This window comes from Gobio gobio (genome assembly GCF_949357685.1).
Source record: "Gobio gobio genome assembly, chromosome: 18".
In the NCBI taxonomy this organism is placed as follows: domain Eukaryota; kingdom Metazoa; phylum Chordata; class Actinopteri; order Cypriniformes; family Gobionidae; genus Gobio; species Gobio gobio.
In genome coordinates, this window is record NC_137111.1 from 30,959,360 (window position 1) to 30,977,648 (window position 18,289).

The following is an 18,289-nucleotide window of genomic DNA, read 5'->3' on the forward strand; positions in this document are numbered from 1 at the left end:
CTTACGTACCCCAAACATTTGAACAGTATATCAATGCAAATGCATTAACTACAATACATTTTTTTTCTTCTACATTTCATTTATTTCATATGTGAAGTGACTAGAACAGTAAACAGCTAAAACCTAAAAAAATGCATAGGACATTTTCATGCACCTCAGCTTGAGAATGCAACCCAACCCTGAGCTGAATCTATCCATTAATGAATGCGAATAGGAAATGACTCATCAACTTACAAATAATGTGATCTGTCTTGCTGGATGCTGAACAGTTGTCTGGAAAGCAGCAGTTACTGGATAGCAGGCAGGCAAAGTAAGCAGAGGAAATGGATTGGGCGGATAATTCGTTTTAGCTGAAAGAAGACTCATTGATTATCCTTGTGCTTCAGGTTTGCTTCAGGATAACCGCAAACTATATTTGGGCTTTTCTGATTTCATAATATGGATTTATGACAGTGGGTTGACAGGAATCTAGCTGCATATTTTGGAGAAATTGTAATACATAGTGTATTTTACAGCTGAGATGGAGTGTAATAGGCAGATGGAGCAGGTGTGAGGGGTTCATTTCCTGCCCGTCTCCTTCTCCTGAATGGATCTGACTGCTGCTTCAGCTGCCAGAGTGTCTCCTGTTGGAAATGCCACATGCAAAAACAGGAACTCAATAATCACTCTTTATTGTCTTATCTTGCTGAAACAAAGACAACAACAAAACAAAACTAGATATGTACATTTCCAGAATAAGATCTGAGTGGTGTTTGTTGCTAGGATGTACGCTTCACCAAGTCAAAATGAACCACTCCCATGTCTTCCTGATATATTTGTAGCAAGATATAACTGGGGCCCTTACGGGGTGAGATCTTTTGATTTGCACCAGTCAAAAGCCTTAAAACACCGGTGCAAGTCAAAAGATCTCCCCCCTCATCTTTCATATGGCTGGAGTATGTTTGTAGTTGCTAATGTGTTCTGGGTGGTTGCTAGGGTGTTGCTAGGCTATTACTAATTGTAATCAGGTTTGAAGGCATGACCTTGATACTCACACCAAACATAATTTCACACCCATGCCCTTCATTTGTCTTTTAGTGTTATGCTCTTCTTGATATGCTCATTTTTCTGATAATGTGTGCATTGAATGCATTGTCTGTGCAGATGACTATTGCTTTAGACTGCAGTTGAGAGGAGCACCATACGCACGGCTGAGTTACTGAACCAGACGTGTTCTCCTCCAAATGCGTGCGTGGTGCAATGGAGTGTGAAGTGGTGATTATGTGGGCCGCTCTCGCACTTTGTGTGTGTGTGATTGAGAGAGGCAGAGGCTCCTCTTGCCCTTCAGAGGGAAAGAGATGCAGAGCCCTCTCCGTTTAGCATATGAGCACATATGCAACTGCAAAAAAACATGCTTTTTGCAAATGCAACATTTTGCATATGCAACGGCAAAAAAAAAACCCTGATACATGTTATGACATCCTTTCCTGAAGGCCAAAATGACAAACATTACTGACTAACACACTCTTTCTCCTTGAAGGACACTGAGGCCATGAAGAGAGCGCTAGCACTGATAGAGTCAAAGATGGGTCAGGCTAAAGGTTGGCTGAGGGACCCTAATGGCCTACCAGGTAACATAACCACATCCATTAGCTCACTAGCTCACTGTCATCTTTCAGGTGTTAAGGAAGTCATGTCAGGAATGGATTTTCGTTGATATTTTGAGGTGAAAGGGTAGCAATACTGTAACTTTTAGTGAAAACATATTCTTCAGTGAAATTTTACCATTTATTGTGAAAATTGCAAAATTCTCTGCAAATTTCTGACTTCAGATTTGAACACATGCACGTGATCACCAACATTTATGTGTTAATAATCACAACATATTATTTAATTAATTAATAATTGCATACACTACTATTCAAAAGTTTGTGGTCAGTATTATTTGGTCTCTTATTCTTACCAATGCTGCATTTATTTGATCATAATACAGTAAAATAGTAATGTTGTGAAATATTATATACAATTTAAAACAACTTTCTTTTTAAATACAGTGGTGGCCAAAATTATTAGAACACCTGACAGATGGGAGAATATTTACCTTTTTTTGCCTCCAAAACATGATTTCATTTCATAATGTTCATGAAACATGCAGATGGTTGCTCTTACCATCATATATCAGATGAAGTGAGTCATACTGTTTTTATCCACTTTTAACTTTAATATTTGGTATGTCCACCTTTTGCAGCAATTACAGAAGCACATCTCTCTGGCATAGTGTCAATATATTTCCTCTGAGGACTTCAACATTAATGTTATCCCATACCATCTGCAACTGAAGCCAAAGGCTTTACTTTGAATGTACAAAATGATCTGTCCAGTTCATTTTCCAACTCGCCCCAAATGTGCTCGATGGGGTTGAGGTCCGGACTTTGAGGGGGGCCAGTCCATAATTTTCAATGTTTCATCCGATTCCTTCTGTCACAGGTAGTTCCGGCAATAGTTAAAAGAATGTTTCGGGTCATTGTCCTCTTGGAAAATAGATCTAGGCCCAATAAGACGACTCCCAGATGCCAAGTGTTCTAATAATTTTGGCCACCATTGTATATTTAACTTTTTTTTTATTTCATGTAATGGCAAAGCTAAATTTTTAACAGCCATTACTCAAGTCTTCAGTGTCACGTGATCTTTCAGAAATCATTCTAATACGCTGATTTTCTGCTCAAGAAACATTTCTTATTGCTATCAATATTGAAAACAGTTGTGCTTTTTTTTCAAGATTCTTTGAATAAAAAGTTCAAAATAGCTTTATTTATAAAATAAATAAAAAAATCTTAATGACCCCAAATCTTTTGAACAGCAGTTTACACAATATATGTAATGTTGATGATTTTAATTTAAATAGATTAAAAATATGAGTGTGTAGTGGCCTAACACTATGTCTGTGACTCCTGCTCTGGATGCTCTCATACAGGAGATCCGGGAGAGCATGCTTTGCGTCAGATACTGGATGAAGCAGGAAAAGTGGGTGAGCTTTGTGCAGGGAAAGAGAGACGAGAGATCCTGGGAACAGCCAAGACCTTGGGCCAGATGACGGATCAAGTGTCAGATGTGCGCGCCAGGTACGCCCCCTTCAGGTGCACCGGGAGAAAAGGCAGAATTACAGTGAGAGCCCATTATATTGCTGATTCAACCGACTATGAGATTCCTCTGCTCAGCAGTTCACATTGAGAGCCAAATGCCACCATATGTTCCTTTAGTGTTCACGTGAGCTGAATTATGCATTAATGCAGCTCTGTGCTGTTCATAATGATATTCATCATCCTTTATGCAACACATTACCCCCTGTGTGATGTGTCTCAGGGGCTGTAACTGCTTCTAATTTACAACACGAGAAAGTGTGTCAGGTTTTTTAATAAACACAGTTTAGACATTGTTTGTTAGTGGTCTAATTCTCCAGGGATTGTTTATCCCTGACTGCTGAGTACAGCAGAAGGAAGGAACGGTGTGGTACAGTTTGGGCCCATGTGTCAAGGATGTTGAAAACTGGAGTGAAAGTGAAAGATCAGACGCTGGGCTCTGACTTCATTAGAGAGACTCAAGGAAAGCAGATTAAAGGCTAAAGGGCTGGATAATCAGCGGCTGCACAGGCCCATTGAACACTCTCACACGGGTGCTCTTTACACTAACCTTTGCATGCAGTTCGGATGCTTGTTAAATTGTTTCCCTAAAAAAGTTTTCAAGGGTATTCGGAGAGATCTTTATGGGAGAGAAATGTATTTATATTTAGTAATTAAATTTTATTATTTTGCATTACATTACATTGGTAACACTTTACAATAAGGTTTCATTTATTAACATTAGTTAACTACATTAGTTAAAGGTGCTGTATGTAATTTATTTTGGTTGTACTAAAGCATAAAAGTACCATAATATGTGACCCATGCTGGCAAAATGCGTTGGAATGCGCACAGGATAATTACGAGCTACAAGCAAAACAAGCGATTCACGCAAAATTATCTGTTATGTCTTAAGTCAAAGTTTGATTAACTGTTGGGTTAATTTTAAGGTATGGGTGCTCTGTGATTTTGTTTTGGAACCTTCAAACTTTAAACTTGATTTTTCTCAAAACTGACTTTGCTGACTCTATCGATTTCAAACGTGTAACTAATTTTTGGTCCGATTCAAACAAATGATACATAATTTGAATTTTTTTTTAATAGAGCATGTTAAAATAACATTAACTCATTTTGGAAAGTATGCTCATTGCGACTCATTTTGCCAGCACAGGTCACATATGTTTGCAGAGATTTAGGAAAGAGTTCAAATACTTGTTTCTCCGAAAAACAATGCTACAGCCAGTTATTCTACTAAAATGTGTGTTCCGTGCCAGAATGTCTGTTTTTGTTTTGGTCTGTGTGATCCCACCCACTGCCAATTTATCCAAAAGTATTTCAACACCCCAGGTTTCCAGTTAGGGAAAAACACAGTGTATTGTGACCATTGAATTGAGCAAATGATATTGAAATTGCAGATTTTGCCTGAACTAAAAAGCATTGGCAATAAAAACATTGCAAACGTGTACATTAGTTGATCAACTTGCAGTGTAAAGGCCCGTTCACACCAAGAATGATAACTCTAAAGATAACTATTGCAAGGCCGTAACCATGTCTTGAACATTGGGGGGGAACCAATTTTGTTTTTTTATTTTATAAAGCATAAAGAAACAGAACAGTGAATGAAATTCTAGGTCTAATTCTAGTTGGGAAATAATCCTTTTTGGTCTATTTGCAAACAATATTTGCATTAATTTGCATCAAATATATAATTAGTCCAGAGATTCTTTGCATTAGTGAATAAATACATACAAATATGAATTCCCCAGTGGTCTGGTGTTAGAATTTTTGTAAACCGTGTTAAAGGTTCCGGGTTCTAATCTGCTGTCATATAGTTTTTTTTTTTTTTTCTTCATTAAAATCAAAGATGTTCATCAATGATTGTATATTAAGAGCAGGGACACGTTTGTGTGCATTTTGTTTTGTGATTTCACCGGAAAGAATAGAGTCTCTCTCCGCAATGGCATTAAGTGATAGATTGACGCGATAATCTGTGTGTGAAGACCATAGACTGTAGGTGAAGAGAACATAAGGCTCCTTATGCATAAACCCCGCCTACTTTGATTTGATTGGCCATCTCAATCATTTTGACATTGACGAGCGCTGTTAGACCACTGAGGCAAACCAGACTAAAATGTAACTTTTAAACCTTTTTGTCATCCTAACATACAGAGCGCTGCATAATGAAGTGCAGCAGAGCAGTGCAAGAATTTAAAATATTGGGGGAGACAATTTGGCCATTTCTAATTATTGGTGGGGAAACTTGTGCCCCTCAATGTCTATGGTGGTTACGGCCCTGAACTGTAGTAGCGTCCAGCGGATATCGCTCTGTTTATTCTATGCACATGCTTGTCTGCGGCTTTAAACGATCAAGCTTGTTACAGCAGGGTGGTTTCTGATTGGCTGTCAATGTTTTTATCGTTCATCAGCTTTGTGAAATCGTTCTGAAAGTGATTCCAATGATATTGTTTCTCTGTGCCGTTATCGTTATCTTTATAGTTATCATCCCTGGTGTGAACAGGCCTTAAGGCTCGCCGCTTGCCAATGTCAATTGCGCTCCTTCCCGTTGCATGTCCTGAATCTGGCAACCCGAGTTTTAGGATGACAGGGGAAACGACTCTCTCTAATATTTTGAATTTGGACTGTAGTACCCATTTCAACCACTAGCTGTCAATATTACGTAATGCACTGTGAAGTGCATTAACATGAATATGAAAATTTTTATTAAGTAACATTAACAATGGTTAATAAATCTTCTTAGAATATATTGCCCATTGTTAGTTCATGTTAATTAAATGCATTAACTAATGTTAACAAATGAGAATTTACTGTTAAATGTTGACATTATATTAAATGTTGCTTGTTCAGAGGTCAGGGTGCCACCCCTATGGGTATGCAGAAAGCTCAGCAGGTGGGCCAGGGTCTGGATATTATGGTGGGGAAAGTGGAGAATGCTGCCCGGAAGCTGGAGGCCCTGACCAATGCCAAACAGGCCATCGCCAAGAGAATCGACACAGCCCAGGTCAGTCTTTATATTGTTAAACAGAAGCGTGAAGATGTTTCTTTTGTGGATTGGTGTGTTTAGTGTTTCTATTGTTTGGTGCTCAATTGATTTTGCTTCAAGGCAAACTTTGAACATCAAGTGACAACCCAACTGAGTACCAACATTATGCCTTATAATACCAGCATAAAAAATATAAAAGTCATGTATATTATAATTATCATATTTTTTTTATTTAATATTAAGACTATTAAAGTTAATACAGACCCATAAATATTCAAACTATTAACTAGTTGCTTATTAGCATGTCATGCATAATACTAGAATACTGGCTGTTTATTAGTACTTATAATGTACATATTAATGCCTTATTCTGCATGACCATATTCCACATCCCTTAATCCTACCAAATACCTAAACTTAACAACTACCTTACTATCTATTAATAAGAAGTAATTAGGTGTTTTTTGAGGCAAATCGTAATATCGTTTAATCTAGTCACAGATGAATTTGAGATTTGAGTCAATAAATGGCCATTGATGTCAACAACAAAAGATATGGCAAGTGTTTTCTCCACCCTCAAAGTTCATAAGTCCCTTTATTTTACTTTTTATTTTGTTATAATTACAGATTTAAAGAGACCATATGCATCCCAGAGGACCTGTGGGTACTTAAAATGGGTACTCATAATTACAGACGTGTTCTCGTCTAAATAGATGTTGCATACATTTGTCTCGACTCTTGTTATTTAGTGGAGATGTGCTATGTCTCATAAATATTTATAGGGTGGAAGCATTGTACTTTGTGCTGTTGGTGCAGCGACAGAAAACCACAGATTAGTTCAGACAATGGCAAAGTATGATTATATAACAAGACGGATTCCTTCAAATTGAAAACAGGAAATGTTGACAAGTGTCAATCTAGTATGTTCATTCTGATAATAAGGAGACAGAATAGTCAAAGACTGTTCTGAGGTTATTTCTGAAGATACTGCTAACTAACTAGTAGGTTTAGTTGTAGTGATGCAAAATAAAATGAAAACACACCATGTACTGTTCAAATAAAATAAAATAAAAACACCATTTCCTGTTAATTAAATGTTCATTTCTGCACAGAGCTGGCTGGCTGATCCTAACGGTGGTCCGGAGGGGGAAGAGAACATCCGTGCTCTTCTGGTAGAGGCCAAGCGCATCGCTGACTTGTGTGAAGACCCTAAAGAGAGAGACGACATTCTGCGCTCCATCAGTGAGATCGCAGGACTCACTGCGAGATTGGTGGAACTTCGTAAAATGTAATTACAAGCCTACATTGCGTATGGTTAGAGACCTTTAATTTACAGGAACATTCAAAGTGTTCTTTCCGCTTTCAAAAGACAGACGGTTTTCAGCTTCATATTAATCCTGCTTGCCAGTCTGTCATGTTTAGAAAATGGTGTATCTTTGATCAGCACATGATGAAAAATGTGAACTTGAGAAACCGTTATCGTGTACACGGTCAGGTCAGATTATATATCCCAAATAATGTGCCTAGTGTGACTCATATCTGGAATCTGTCTATCTGCCTGATAATGTGTTTGATTAAAACATCTGATGATGTTTTGTTTGTTGAATATCACGCTCTGGTCCATTTTTGTGTGACAGAGGTAAAGGGGATACTCCTGAGGCCAGAGCGCTGGCCAAACAGATTGGCACAGCTTTGCAAAACTTGCAGGCAAAGACTAACCGTGCTGTGGCCAACATGAGACCTGCCAAGGCTGCCGTTACCCTGGAGGGCAAAATGGAGCAGGCTTTGCGCTGGATCAACAACCCTGGAGTAGAGGATCATGGAGTAGGTGGGTGCCTTGATGAAGTAAAACATTACCTTTTAAATCAGACAAAAAAAAAGCATCTTTGCAACCCATTTCCATTCAGAATTGAATGAAAACCATTTTGTGGCCATGTAGCTGTTATGATATCTGTGTTTGTTATTAGCGTAATGGGCATCCAGTGCAGTAAAAGACTCATCTGGTCATCTGAGGCAATTACTTTTACCCTCAAAGGATGACACTGGCATATTGAATTACTTATTCATAAGTATGGAACTGGGCACTTGACTCTGGACCTTTATGTGATGTGACAGATGGCTATTTTTCTCTGCTCCTGTTGTATTTATGTTCATACTTAAATATTTCAAACCATAAATAGCTTCTTCGTGTCCTATTCACAGCAGGTCATGTTACTTTCAGGTTAACTTAGTCTTGGAGTAACTCTAGACCAGAGCTGTTCAGTGCTGCTTCTGGAGATCTACTTTTCCTGGGAGTTTAGTACTAGGACTGCGTCCCAATTCAAATACTTACTCTATGCACTAGAAGTATGTACGTGTACTTTCACTTGTATGTACTGGTGATGGGGAAAATCCATAATTTCATGTGTATAGCAAGACCGGTATTGGGACATGCTACCACTTCATAAAATTGCATCTTGATACCACATACCCCTTCATCTTGGAAACTTTATTACATAAGAATTCATTGTTAATTAACCGTATTAAACTTTGAAAACTGCTATTGCAGCTTAGCTTTGCAACTCTTTACATTTTCTTCAACTGAAAAAGTTGAAAGCGAGTCATCACGAACTCCAAATGTTCAAAGGAATTGTGGGTAATAATCGTTTAAACATCATGCACGGATGCTCAATTCGAAATCCAACAAAAAAAGTAGACCACCTATATAGTAAACTTTCACTTTTGGATGCGTACATGGATTCCAATCTTGCATACTACTAAAGCGGTATGATAGTACTTTCAAATGTTTGTTCAAATGTTTTTTGGCAGTTTTTATAAACTAGCAAATAGAAATATTAATTAAGTGAGTAACGTAATCAGATTACTTTTTTCAAGTAACTACTTGTAGAGTAATGCATTACTTTTACATTTACAACAAAATAGAGTTCATTTTTCAAATTAGTAATGCAAAGTTTTCCCATTTATTGAATGACACCTCTCCTGTCCCCATGTTAAGAGAAATTGGGAGTAAGTACAGAGGCGTTGTGTGTGCTGTGTACACATGATGGTTATTGTAGTTCTTGACTAAATGTGGGCATGCATTTACTCATCTCACTTGCACAAAAACAGATTAAGTATTCCTCAAAATGAATCAAAATAGTTGAATGGAAACTCAACATTACAACATTACAAACACTGATTGGGAGCCTGTTATCTCTCTGTCTGTAGGCCAGGCTGCCATACGGGGGCTGATAGCTGAGGGCCGTCGACTGGCGAACTCTCTACCAGGGCCATACAAACAGGAGCTGCTAGCAAAATGTGAGCGAGTGGAGCAGCTGATGATGCAGTTGGCAGATCTGGCCGCGCGCGGAGAGGGAGAGAGTCCTCAGGCGCGCACTGTGGCCGCTCATCTGCTGGAGGCAATTAAAGTAAGGCATCGTGTCCCCCTTTTCTATTAAAAGATCCCAGTATCTTTCTCACAGCAGGTGTGGGTGAAGCATAATCAGATGTTTAGATCTCAAATGGGAAGTGCAGAGGTCAAATCTGCTGGCCCTAGACTCTAGGGCCTAGAGTAATGCAGTACACAAAGTACTCAAGATAATATATAAGCAAATACCACCCTCTGCTGGAAAATATTTGCATTGCATTGAAATTCATTCCTACACTATTTCAAGCAAATTATTCTACCAGTCAAAAGGAATAATTAATTAATTTAATGTTTTTGAAAAACAGTAATATTGTAAAATATCATTATAATTTAAAGGTTTTTCTGTTCTATTCTATTCGGATTTCTATTTGATTACATTTTAGAATGTAATTTATTCCTGTTATGGCAAAGCTGAATTTTCAGCATGTCACATGATCCTTCAACAGTCATTCAAATATGCTATTTGGTGCTTGATATTATCAATTATTAGTGGTGCTCAAGTATTAATAATGGTTCTTATTATTACTGTCAATGTTAAAACCAGTTTTTGCAGTGATACATTTTTTCTTTGGTTCTTTGATGAATAGAAAGTTCAGTAGAAAAGTAACAGCACTTACTTGAAATAGAAAGCTTTTGTAATATTATATATTACAACGTCTTTGCTGTTACTTTTGAATGTGTCATTGCTGAATAAATGTATTAATTTCTTTCATTAAAAAAAAAAAAACTATCCCCAAAAGTATCACGGTTTTAACAAAAATATTAAGTGGCACAACTGTTTTCAAGATGTTTTCTTGAGCAACAAATTAGCATATTAGAATAATTTCTAAGGATTATGTGACACTGAAGACTGGAGTAATGGCTGTTGAAAATGTAACTGCAACGTTCACATGAAGAAATCATGTGACACTGACGACTGGAGTAATAGTTGTGGAAAATTTAACTGCAATGTTCAAATGAAGAAATTATGTGACACTGAAGACTGGAGTAATGGCTGTTGAAAATGTAATTGCATTTAAAATAAATTTTTTAAGATTTAAAGCAGTTCTTTTAAATTGTAATATTCATAGTATTATAGTTTGTGTTGTATTTTTTGAATCAAATAAAAGCAGCCTTGGTGAGCATACAAAACTTTTTAAGTTTTGACTGGTAGTGAACAGTATTTTTTGTTTGTTTGTTTTGTTTTTAACTGTACACTACACTTAAATAACCTGTATCATATTTTTCCTTCAAGGATTTGAAAGCAAAGATGCAGGAGGCGATGACCCAGGAGGTGTCTGATGTTTTCAGTGATACAACCACACCAATTAAACTCCTGGCTGTAGCAGCAACGGCACCTATTGAGGCCCCCAACAGAGATGAGGTCAGCCTAGTATATACAGGCTGTTTTAAACAGAGCGCAGGATGCTTTTAAGTGTCATACCAAATATGCTAATGCACACACAGTATCGCAAACCCTAAACCTAATTGTAAAAAGTCATGCAATTTTCAGAAGCAAATGAATTCTTAGGGTTAATTTTAATATTGAAGAGTATTTTCGTAAGTACAACTGGGTCTGAAATGCACTCAAACATACTCATAGTCATTGTATATTATTTCTCCTCTAGGTCTTTGAAGAAAGGGCATCTAACTTTGAGAATCACGCCAGCAGACTGGGTGCTACAGCAGAGAAGGCCGCTGCTGTGGGAACAGCCAACAAAAGCACAGTTGAAGGCATCCAGGCGGCCGTGAAATCAGCCAGAGATTTAACACCTCAGGTATGCAGCTTAGATATGCATGTGCGCATGTGTGCGTGACTCCCAACTCTGTGCTTATGCTAGAGCTACTTTAAGGGCACATAATGGTGTGCTTGGACATCAGCCACAAGATCATGTCTCCAGGGATATTCAAACTTCATGATTCCAAAGACCACTAAATATGATGATTCCCTTGAGCGAGACCTCATTCTTAAAATAAGACTGTGAGAACAGTATTGAGAGGTAAATTATAAAGATAAAAAAAGCCAAAACAAGTCAAAACAAATTATTAAAACATCAGATAAATATTTTAAAGAAATTCATGAATTACATTAATGATTTTATTCAGCAAGGAGGCAATAACTTTGTCAGAAGTGACAGGAAATATATTTTGGAACATTATAAAAGATTACATTAAATTACTTTTTAACTTTTTATTATTTAAGGAATCCTGACAAAAACAATCATGGTTTCCACTTCAATATTAAGCAGCAAAAACTGTTTTCAATATTGATAATTATGAGAAATGTTTCTTGAGCAGTAAATCAGCATCTTAGAATGATTTCTGAAGGATCATGTGACACTGAAGACTAGAGTAATGGAATAAATGATTAGAAAACTGTTATTTTATATTGCAATACTATTTTACAATATTAATGTTCTTACTGTATTTTAATCAAATAAATTACTTATTTCAAACATTTTTGTCTTGTTTCCACTCGCAGTAATGTAAGATGTATAAAATTAAGACTTTACATGTTAAGTTGGACAGCCTAGGAAGTACTATTTTTTGATAGATTATGTATTATTAATAATTTTACCAATAAAGGCTCTCAGAATGGGCACTATAAAGATGGTTTTGATTTGTTTGTTTGATGTGTGTATCTGTGTTTTGTTGTTCTCATGACCAGGTCACTTCTGCTGCACGCATTTTGCTGAAGAACCCTGGCAACCAGGCTGCATACGAGCACTTTGAGACCATGAAGAACCAATGGATTGACAACATTGAAAAAATGACCAGTAAAAGCTCATTCTTTTCATCAGAAAGCATCAAAAAATTTAAGTACCACATCAAATATTTTTCAAATCTTTATTTCAGGTCTTGTGGATGAAGCCATTGACACTAAATCCCTCTTGGATGCTTCAGAGGAGGCCATTAAGAAAGACATTGATAAATGCCGGGTGGCAATGGCTAACGTTCAGCCCCAGATGTTGGTTGCAGGGGCAACCAGCATTGCCCGGCGGGCTAACAGGGTACTTCTGGTGGCCAAGCGGGAAGTGGAAAACTCAGAGGACCCTAAATTCAGAGAACTGGTCAAAGCTGCTTCAGATGATCTTGGTAGAACCATCTCACCCATGGTTATGGCTGCTAAAGCTGTGGCAGGAAACATCCAGGATCCAGGTCTTTTTTGTACATGTTCTGAATACATTTGTAGAAAACCTGTTAAAAACCTGCAGTTACTGACACAAAAAAAATTCTCCTCATGAGCAGGTTTGCAAAAGAGCTTCCTGGACTCTGGCTACAGGATCTTGGCTGCTGTTGGGAAAGTCAGGGAAGCCTTCCAGCCTCAGGAGCCTGAATTTCCACCTCCACCTCCAGACCTGGATCAGCTGCATTTAAGTGTACGCTCAATTTAGGTCTTAAAGGGTTACTTCAGCGATTTAGCATTAAGCTTTGTATTAGTAGAAACCCGGTAGTATATTCAAATTATGGTACGTTTCCCACTCATATCCCCCTGAGATGAGAGAATTATGCATTTTATTTCTGGAAAAAATCCTCTGATGACGCAAATATAGTCATTTTGCGTCATCGGAGGATTTTTTGGCCAGAGTCTATATAGAATACAGCCAGTAGAAGGAGCTAGTTCCGCATGTTTTCAACCCGCCCACAGGGGTGGGATCTCACTCACAGAATGTAAATGCGCACGGCCGCTCGGCTCGGGCATTCATAACGGAGCAGTGCGGAGCAAAGTGAGTGCTTCAACTTTTCAATGAATTCCTATGAAAGTTTAGCTTCCATAGGCATGATCTGAAAACGCGGCAGACTGGACACACATTAAGAATGAATTCCGCGCTTACCTCAGCTCTGCTCAGCTCTTCACTCTCGTGATGAATGAAATCTGACTCCTGTTGCGTTTGCGCCGTGACTTTCGTTCGGCTCACTCACACATTATTGAAAAGACACGTTCAGTTTTTAATTGTAGTGTCTATTCTCTAATTGAACGAAATTATTGTATTACTATATGAAAATCAAAACGACAGTGGGCGGTGTCATGGTGGGCAAGTGATAACCAGTAGCTGTGGCTTTGGGAGTGGCCTTGTTGGGCAGCGAAGCAAGTGCATTCTGGGAGTTGTTGTCTTTCATCCACATGAGACAAAAATACAGTCTTTTCTCAGTCTAGAAGGCACCAAATTCAAAAATAATTTCACATTTCTACTGCATAAATGACTCAATAAATACACATTCATCTTCCCAGCGCTGAAGTACCCTTTTAAAGAAAAAGTACATAATCATTTACTCACCCATGTGTCATTATAAAACCCATATGACTCTGTCAGGTCAATGATGATCAGGCTCCTCCAAAACCACCCCTCCCTGAGGGAGAGGTTCCTCCCCCGAGACCTCCACCCCCAGAGGAGAAAGATGAAGAGTTCCCTGAACAGAAAGCCGGTGAGATGGTGAGCGAGCCGATGATGGTGGCGGCCAGGCAACTACACGACGAGGCCCGTAAATGGTCAAGCAAAGTGAGTGGATCTACTATATTTTAGGCACACAATCATTTCTCGTATTTCATTACATATACACTACCGTTCAAAAGTTTGGGGTCAGTAATATATATTTTTTGAAAGAATTTCAAAATGGACGAAAATGGACTTAAGCATGGACTCTTAAAAATGATCAAAAGTGACAGTAAAGACTTTGTTGCAAATGAATGCTGTTCTTTTGAACATTGTATTCATCAAATTCATCTTTGCCATCACAGGTATAAATTACATTTTAAAATATATTAACATAGAAAACGGTACAGTTTTTACTATATTTTTGGATCAAAATAAATGCAGTCTTAGTGAGCATAAGAGACTTCTTTCAAAAAAAAAAAAACAAGCACAGACCCCATACTTTTCAATGATAATGTACATTTAAATACAATTATAAATCATTATAAATGAAAGGGTGAGACTCACAAAGCCTGTCAAGACTCCTAAATGAAAAGGGAAAACAAAAAGATGTGTTTGCGCTTTTGTGTACTGCTCTTTATGATTGTGAAATGTTGCTGCTTTTCAAATCGGAGTGTTTTTGTTGTCTTTAACCTGAAATGTGGAAATCTCTGATGATTCCAGTTTCAGGGGGAACAAATGAACGGAAACTGTCATCTATGAGAGACGTGTTTGCATGCTTGATCTCTAACGTTTTTAACAAGTAGATTTACTCATTTTTTTTACCATAGTGATGGAGCAATACATGATCTTTCTTCGCAGCTGTACCCCAAAAGAGCATCTACTATGAAACGAGACAGACAGGACTACCCGGGTTAACTTTAACTAAAGGGAAATGTCTTCCTCAGTGGATGCAATATCAACGGGAACTAGCACGGAGCTGATACAAGCTTATTGCAAAGGCTCTTGTAGGTGATAGAAGGTGATGTAAGCAAAAATACTTATAAAACCCAATCATAACTTAATAAAACCCAATCAGGTGACCGTAGTGAGAGCCCACTGGGTGTGTTTGACTTAATTGGTTGTGTCGTTGTCCTTTTGTGGATGTTTCTGTGCTATTTGTTCTACTTCTATCATAGTTCAACAGTCCTTTATTGGCTTTGTCTCTGTCCTCGTGAATATATTTATTTTTTTCCCCGTGTTTTTCCCCCGGTCTGTATCTGCACGCAGCCCCATGTTTATTGCTTGTTCAGTTATGATAATATTCACAAAATAATTCAGTGTAAAAGTTAGGACTAAATGGATTAATGAGATGCTGATATATTGCAGATAGATATACATAGATACTCTACCGTTCAAAAGTTTGGGCTAAGTATGATTTTTTTTTAAATGCTTTAAAAAGTATTTTATATGCACCAAGACTGCATTTATTAATTAAAAAATACAGTAAAAACAGAAATATTGTGAAATATTATTACAATTTAAAAGAACTGTTTATTTTTAGAATTGTAATTTAATACATTTTAAAATGTAATTTATTCATGTGATTGCAAAGCTGAATTTTCAGCATCATTTCTTTAGTCTTCAGTCTCACATGATCCTTCAGAAATCATTCTAATATGCTGATTTGCTGCTCAAGAAACATTTATTTTTCAGCATTCTTAGATTTACAAAAGTTCAAATAGCATTTATTTGAAATAGAAATCTTTCATAAAATATAAATGTCACTTTTGATCAATTTAATGCATTTTTGCTGAATAAAAGTAGCAATTTCTTAAAAACCTCACCTTACTGACCCCAACTTTTGAAAGAAAAATATTAAATATTCTAGTTATGCTCTTCTATAATATTTTTTGCAGCTTTTTTTGCAGCTATAAATAGCTTTTTTTGTGTGAGAACAGTCTCTAAAAATATTTACAAACTTTTATCCAGTAAAAATACATAAATGTAATTAAATATTTTTCAAAATAAAAATATTTTGTCAGTTAGAAATTGTATATGGACATATAAAATATTTACAAGCATAATTAAAAAAAATCTCTATTTATGAATATTTTTTTTAGGTTAAGTACCATTCAAGCTGAAATGTAAACTAGTTTAAACTGTCAAAGTTGCTTTTTTATACAGAACCCATCATGTCCTGTTGGGGGCTTTACTTGTTTGCTCTCTGTCCATATTAACCACCCAGTTTTCATCATCAACTTTACATGAGAATAGATCAGTTACATAATTTTCAGTTGACATTATAAAACCTGTGGTAGGCGTTACCCAGCAGGACCCAGAATGCTGCCTCTCCCGGCCATCCTAAACCCAGCCGTTCCCACAATCATGACCTGGGAATCTTCATCCAGTGCCTCTCGTACTAACTCTGTCCTTCTTTCTCCATGCTGGCCCCTCCCCCCCACCTCCTCCTCCCCAGCCTCCCCAGCCTCCCCAGCCTGCGGTGACAGACGAGGGTTTTGAGGCCGCTGAGGCGGAGGTAGATATAGACGATGAGGATGAATTCACAGACAACGAGGATGATTTTGAGCCAGAGCTGCTCTTAATGTCTTCCAATCAGCCAGTTAACCAGCCCATTCTGGCCGCTGCGCAGTCTTTGCACCAGGAGACTTGCAAGTGGTCCAGTAAGGTACTCCATTTTCCGGCCCCGGCGGGCCGAAGCATCCCTTCTGCATCCAGATATTACTGTGGGAATGCTGAAACCAGATAGCTGCTGCTGCTGCTGTTATTGCTTCACACTTGGGTCCGGTGTGGTTTTTTGCTGCTGGGGTTGCCAATGACCGCAAAAGGAATGGCAAGTTTGTTGTGCATTTCTTGGACAAACTGATACTGGCTTCACAAGTCACTTCCCTGCTCATTTCTGATAGTATCACACCTCTGTGCCTCGGTTTGAACAAGGAACCATTCACTCAACCGCTGCTGCCAAACACTCTGCTTTTGCCAACCTGTGAAGCCATGGATGACAGTTTCCCAATGACTTCAGAATTACACGTTGAAGTCATGTCACATGCCTGTTTGTTTGTTGTGCACTCTTTTTCTAACCATTTAAATGAACCATGTCAAAGCCATTGTAGGATGATATATTTTAACACACTGAAACTCTGCATGCCTGTGTACAAACATAATTGCCTCACTAAAGGAAAACGCTGAATTCTACTCAAGGTATACTGATCAACTGAAGGTATTTGTTTATATTTATTATAATGGGAATTATTCATAAGACGGGCACCATATTGTTGACAAGTTGGAGAAAAAACATTAGATTCTACTGAGCCCTATGTCCTGAGACATACTGTTCGTGTGTAAAAAAAAAAAATTCACAACGTGAAACTTTTGCTCCCAAATGGGAAAAGCTTGATTTTCAAGTTTTGTATCCTACAAATATGACTTTAGTGCCTCAATGAGTACCTGCCGTGCGCACGGGAATATTAGATATATGAAAACCGCGAATGGTAATGCATGAGTACGCAAACATTTTGTGCGCAAGTACATGTTTCTCGCTTGCGTAAAAAATCTGGTTTATTAGTGGCTCTGTGGTTATCTGTGGTTGAAGTCTCACTACATTTTAATGCAAGTTCATTTCTACACAAAATATTTCCCAAATATAGGAAAAATTTGTCTTTTTCTCAAGAAACATGATAAACCTATACTAATTTTAAAAAGGCATGATTGATGTGCACTGGATGAACATGAAGTGATTCTAAACACTATTTGTTTGTCTAACTGGCATTTTAAAAGGTTATAGATTGAAGTTGGATAGTTATAGCTATATTATCAAAAATTAAAAACAGGCCAAAATGATCTACATGATCAATCTGTGACTGTAGGAACAGTTGGATTTTTGTAGTTACTTTTGACATTTTACCCGTTTGCCGAAGTATGTCTGTTATAAAACCCTCATTTAAAGTCCTTGTGCTCTTAGGGTAATGACATCATTGGAGCTGCTAAGCGCATGGCCTTGCTCATGGCAGAGATGTCTCGTCTGGTGCGTGGAGGCAGCGGAAATAAACGCGCCCTTATCCAGTGCGCCAAGGACATCGCCAAGGCCTCCGATGAGGTCACGCGGCTGGCTAAAGAGGTAGCCAAGCAATGCACAGACAAACGGATTCGCACAAACCTGTTGCAGGTCAGTGGCGCAAATATCACGCATACAGCTGTTTTCCAGCACGGATAGATTAGTATTTCCAGATCAGCTTATTTTGTCACTCAGCTCTGGAATTTTTATTGCAGGTTTGTGAGCGTATCCCAACTATCAGCACTCAGCTGAAGATCCTGTCCACAGTAAAGGCCACTATGCTGGGACGTACAAACATCAGTGAGGAAGAATCTGAGCAGGTGAGGGCAAGGCACATTCACAGCCACCTTAAATGAAGAATTTATTGAATTTCTT

At 37.9% G+C, this 18,289-nt stretch overlaps 1 protein-coding gene across 2 annotated transcripts in view; it reads left to right on the top strand.

Annotated features, from left to right (window-relative positions):
• Positions 1-18,289, top strand: part of vcla (vinculin a) — a 47,169-nt gene that overhangs the window by 26,812 nt on the left and 2,068 nt on the right. The window contains exons 7-21 of one of the 2 annotated variants that reach the window (XM_079843419.1): positions 1,520-1,610; positions 2,954-3,101; positions 5,964-6,117; positions 7,212-7,387; positions 7,737-7,927; positions 9,307-9,506; positions 10,740-10,868; positions 11,113-11,262; positions 12,153-12,261; positions 12,341-12,643; positions 12,734-12,864; positions 13,801-13,986; positions 16,319-16,528; positions 17,822-18,025; positions 18,130-18,234. In XM_079843419.1, the coding sequence (XP_079699545.1) occupies positions 1,520-1,610; positions 2,954-3,101; positions 5,964-6,117; positions 7,212-7,387; positions 7,737-7,927; positions 9,307-9,506; positions 10,740-10,868; positions 11,113-11,262; positions 12,153-12,261; positions 12,341-12,643; positions 12,734-12,864; positions 13,801-13,986; positions 16,319-16,528; positions 17,822-18,025; positions 18,130-18,234 (2,487 nt within the window). The remainder of the gene's footprint in view (positions 1-1,519; positions 1,611-2,953; positions 3,102-5,963; positions 6,118-7,211; positions 7,388-7,736; positions 7,928-9,306; positions 9,507-10,739; positions 10,869-11,112; positions 11,263-12,152; positions 12,262-12,340; positions 12,644-12,733; positions 12,865-13,800; positions 13,987-16,318; positions 16,529-17,821; positions 18,026-18,129; positions 18,235-18,289) is intronic. The other variant, XM_079843420.1, reaches the window with a different exon arrangement.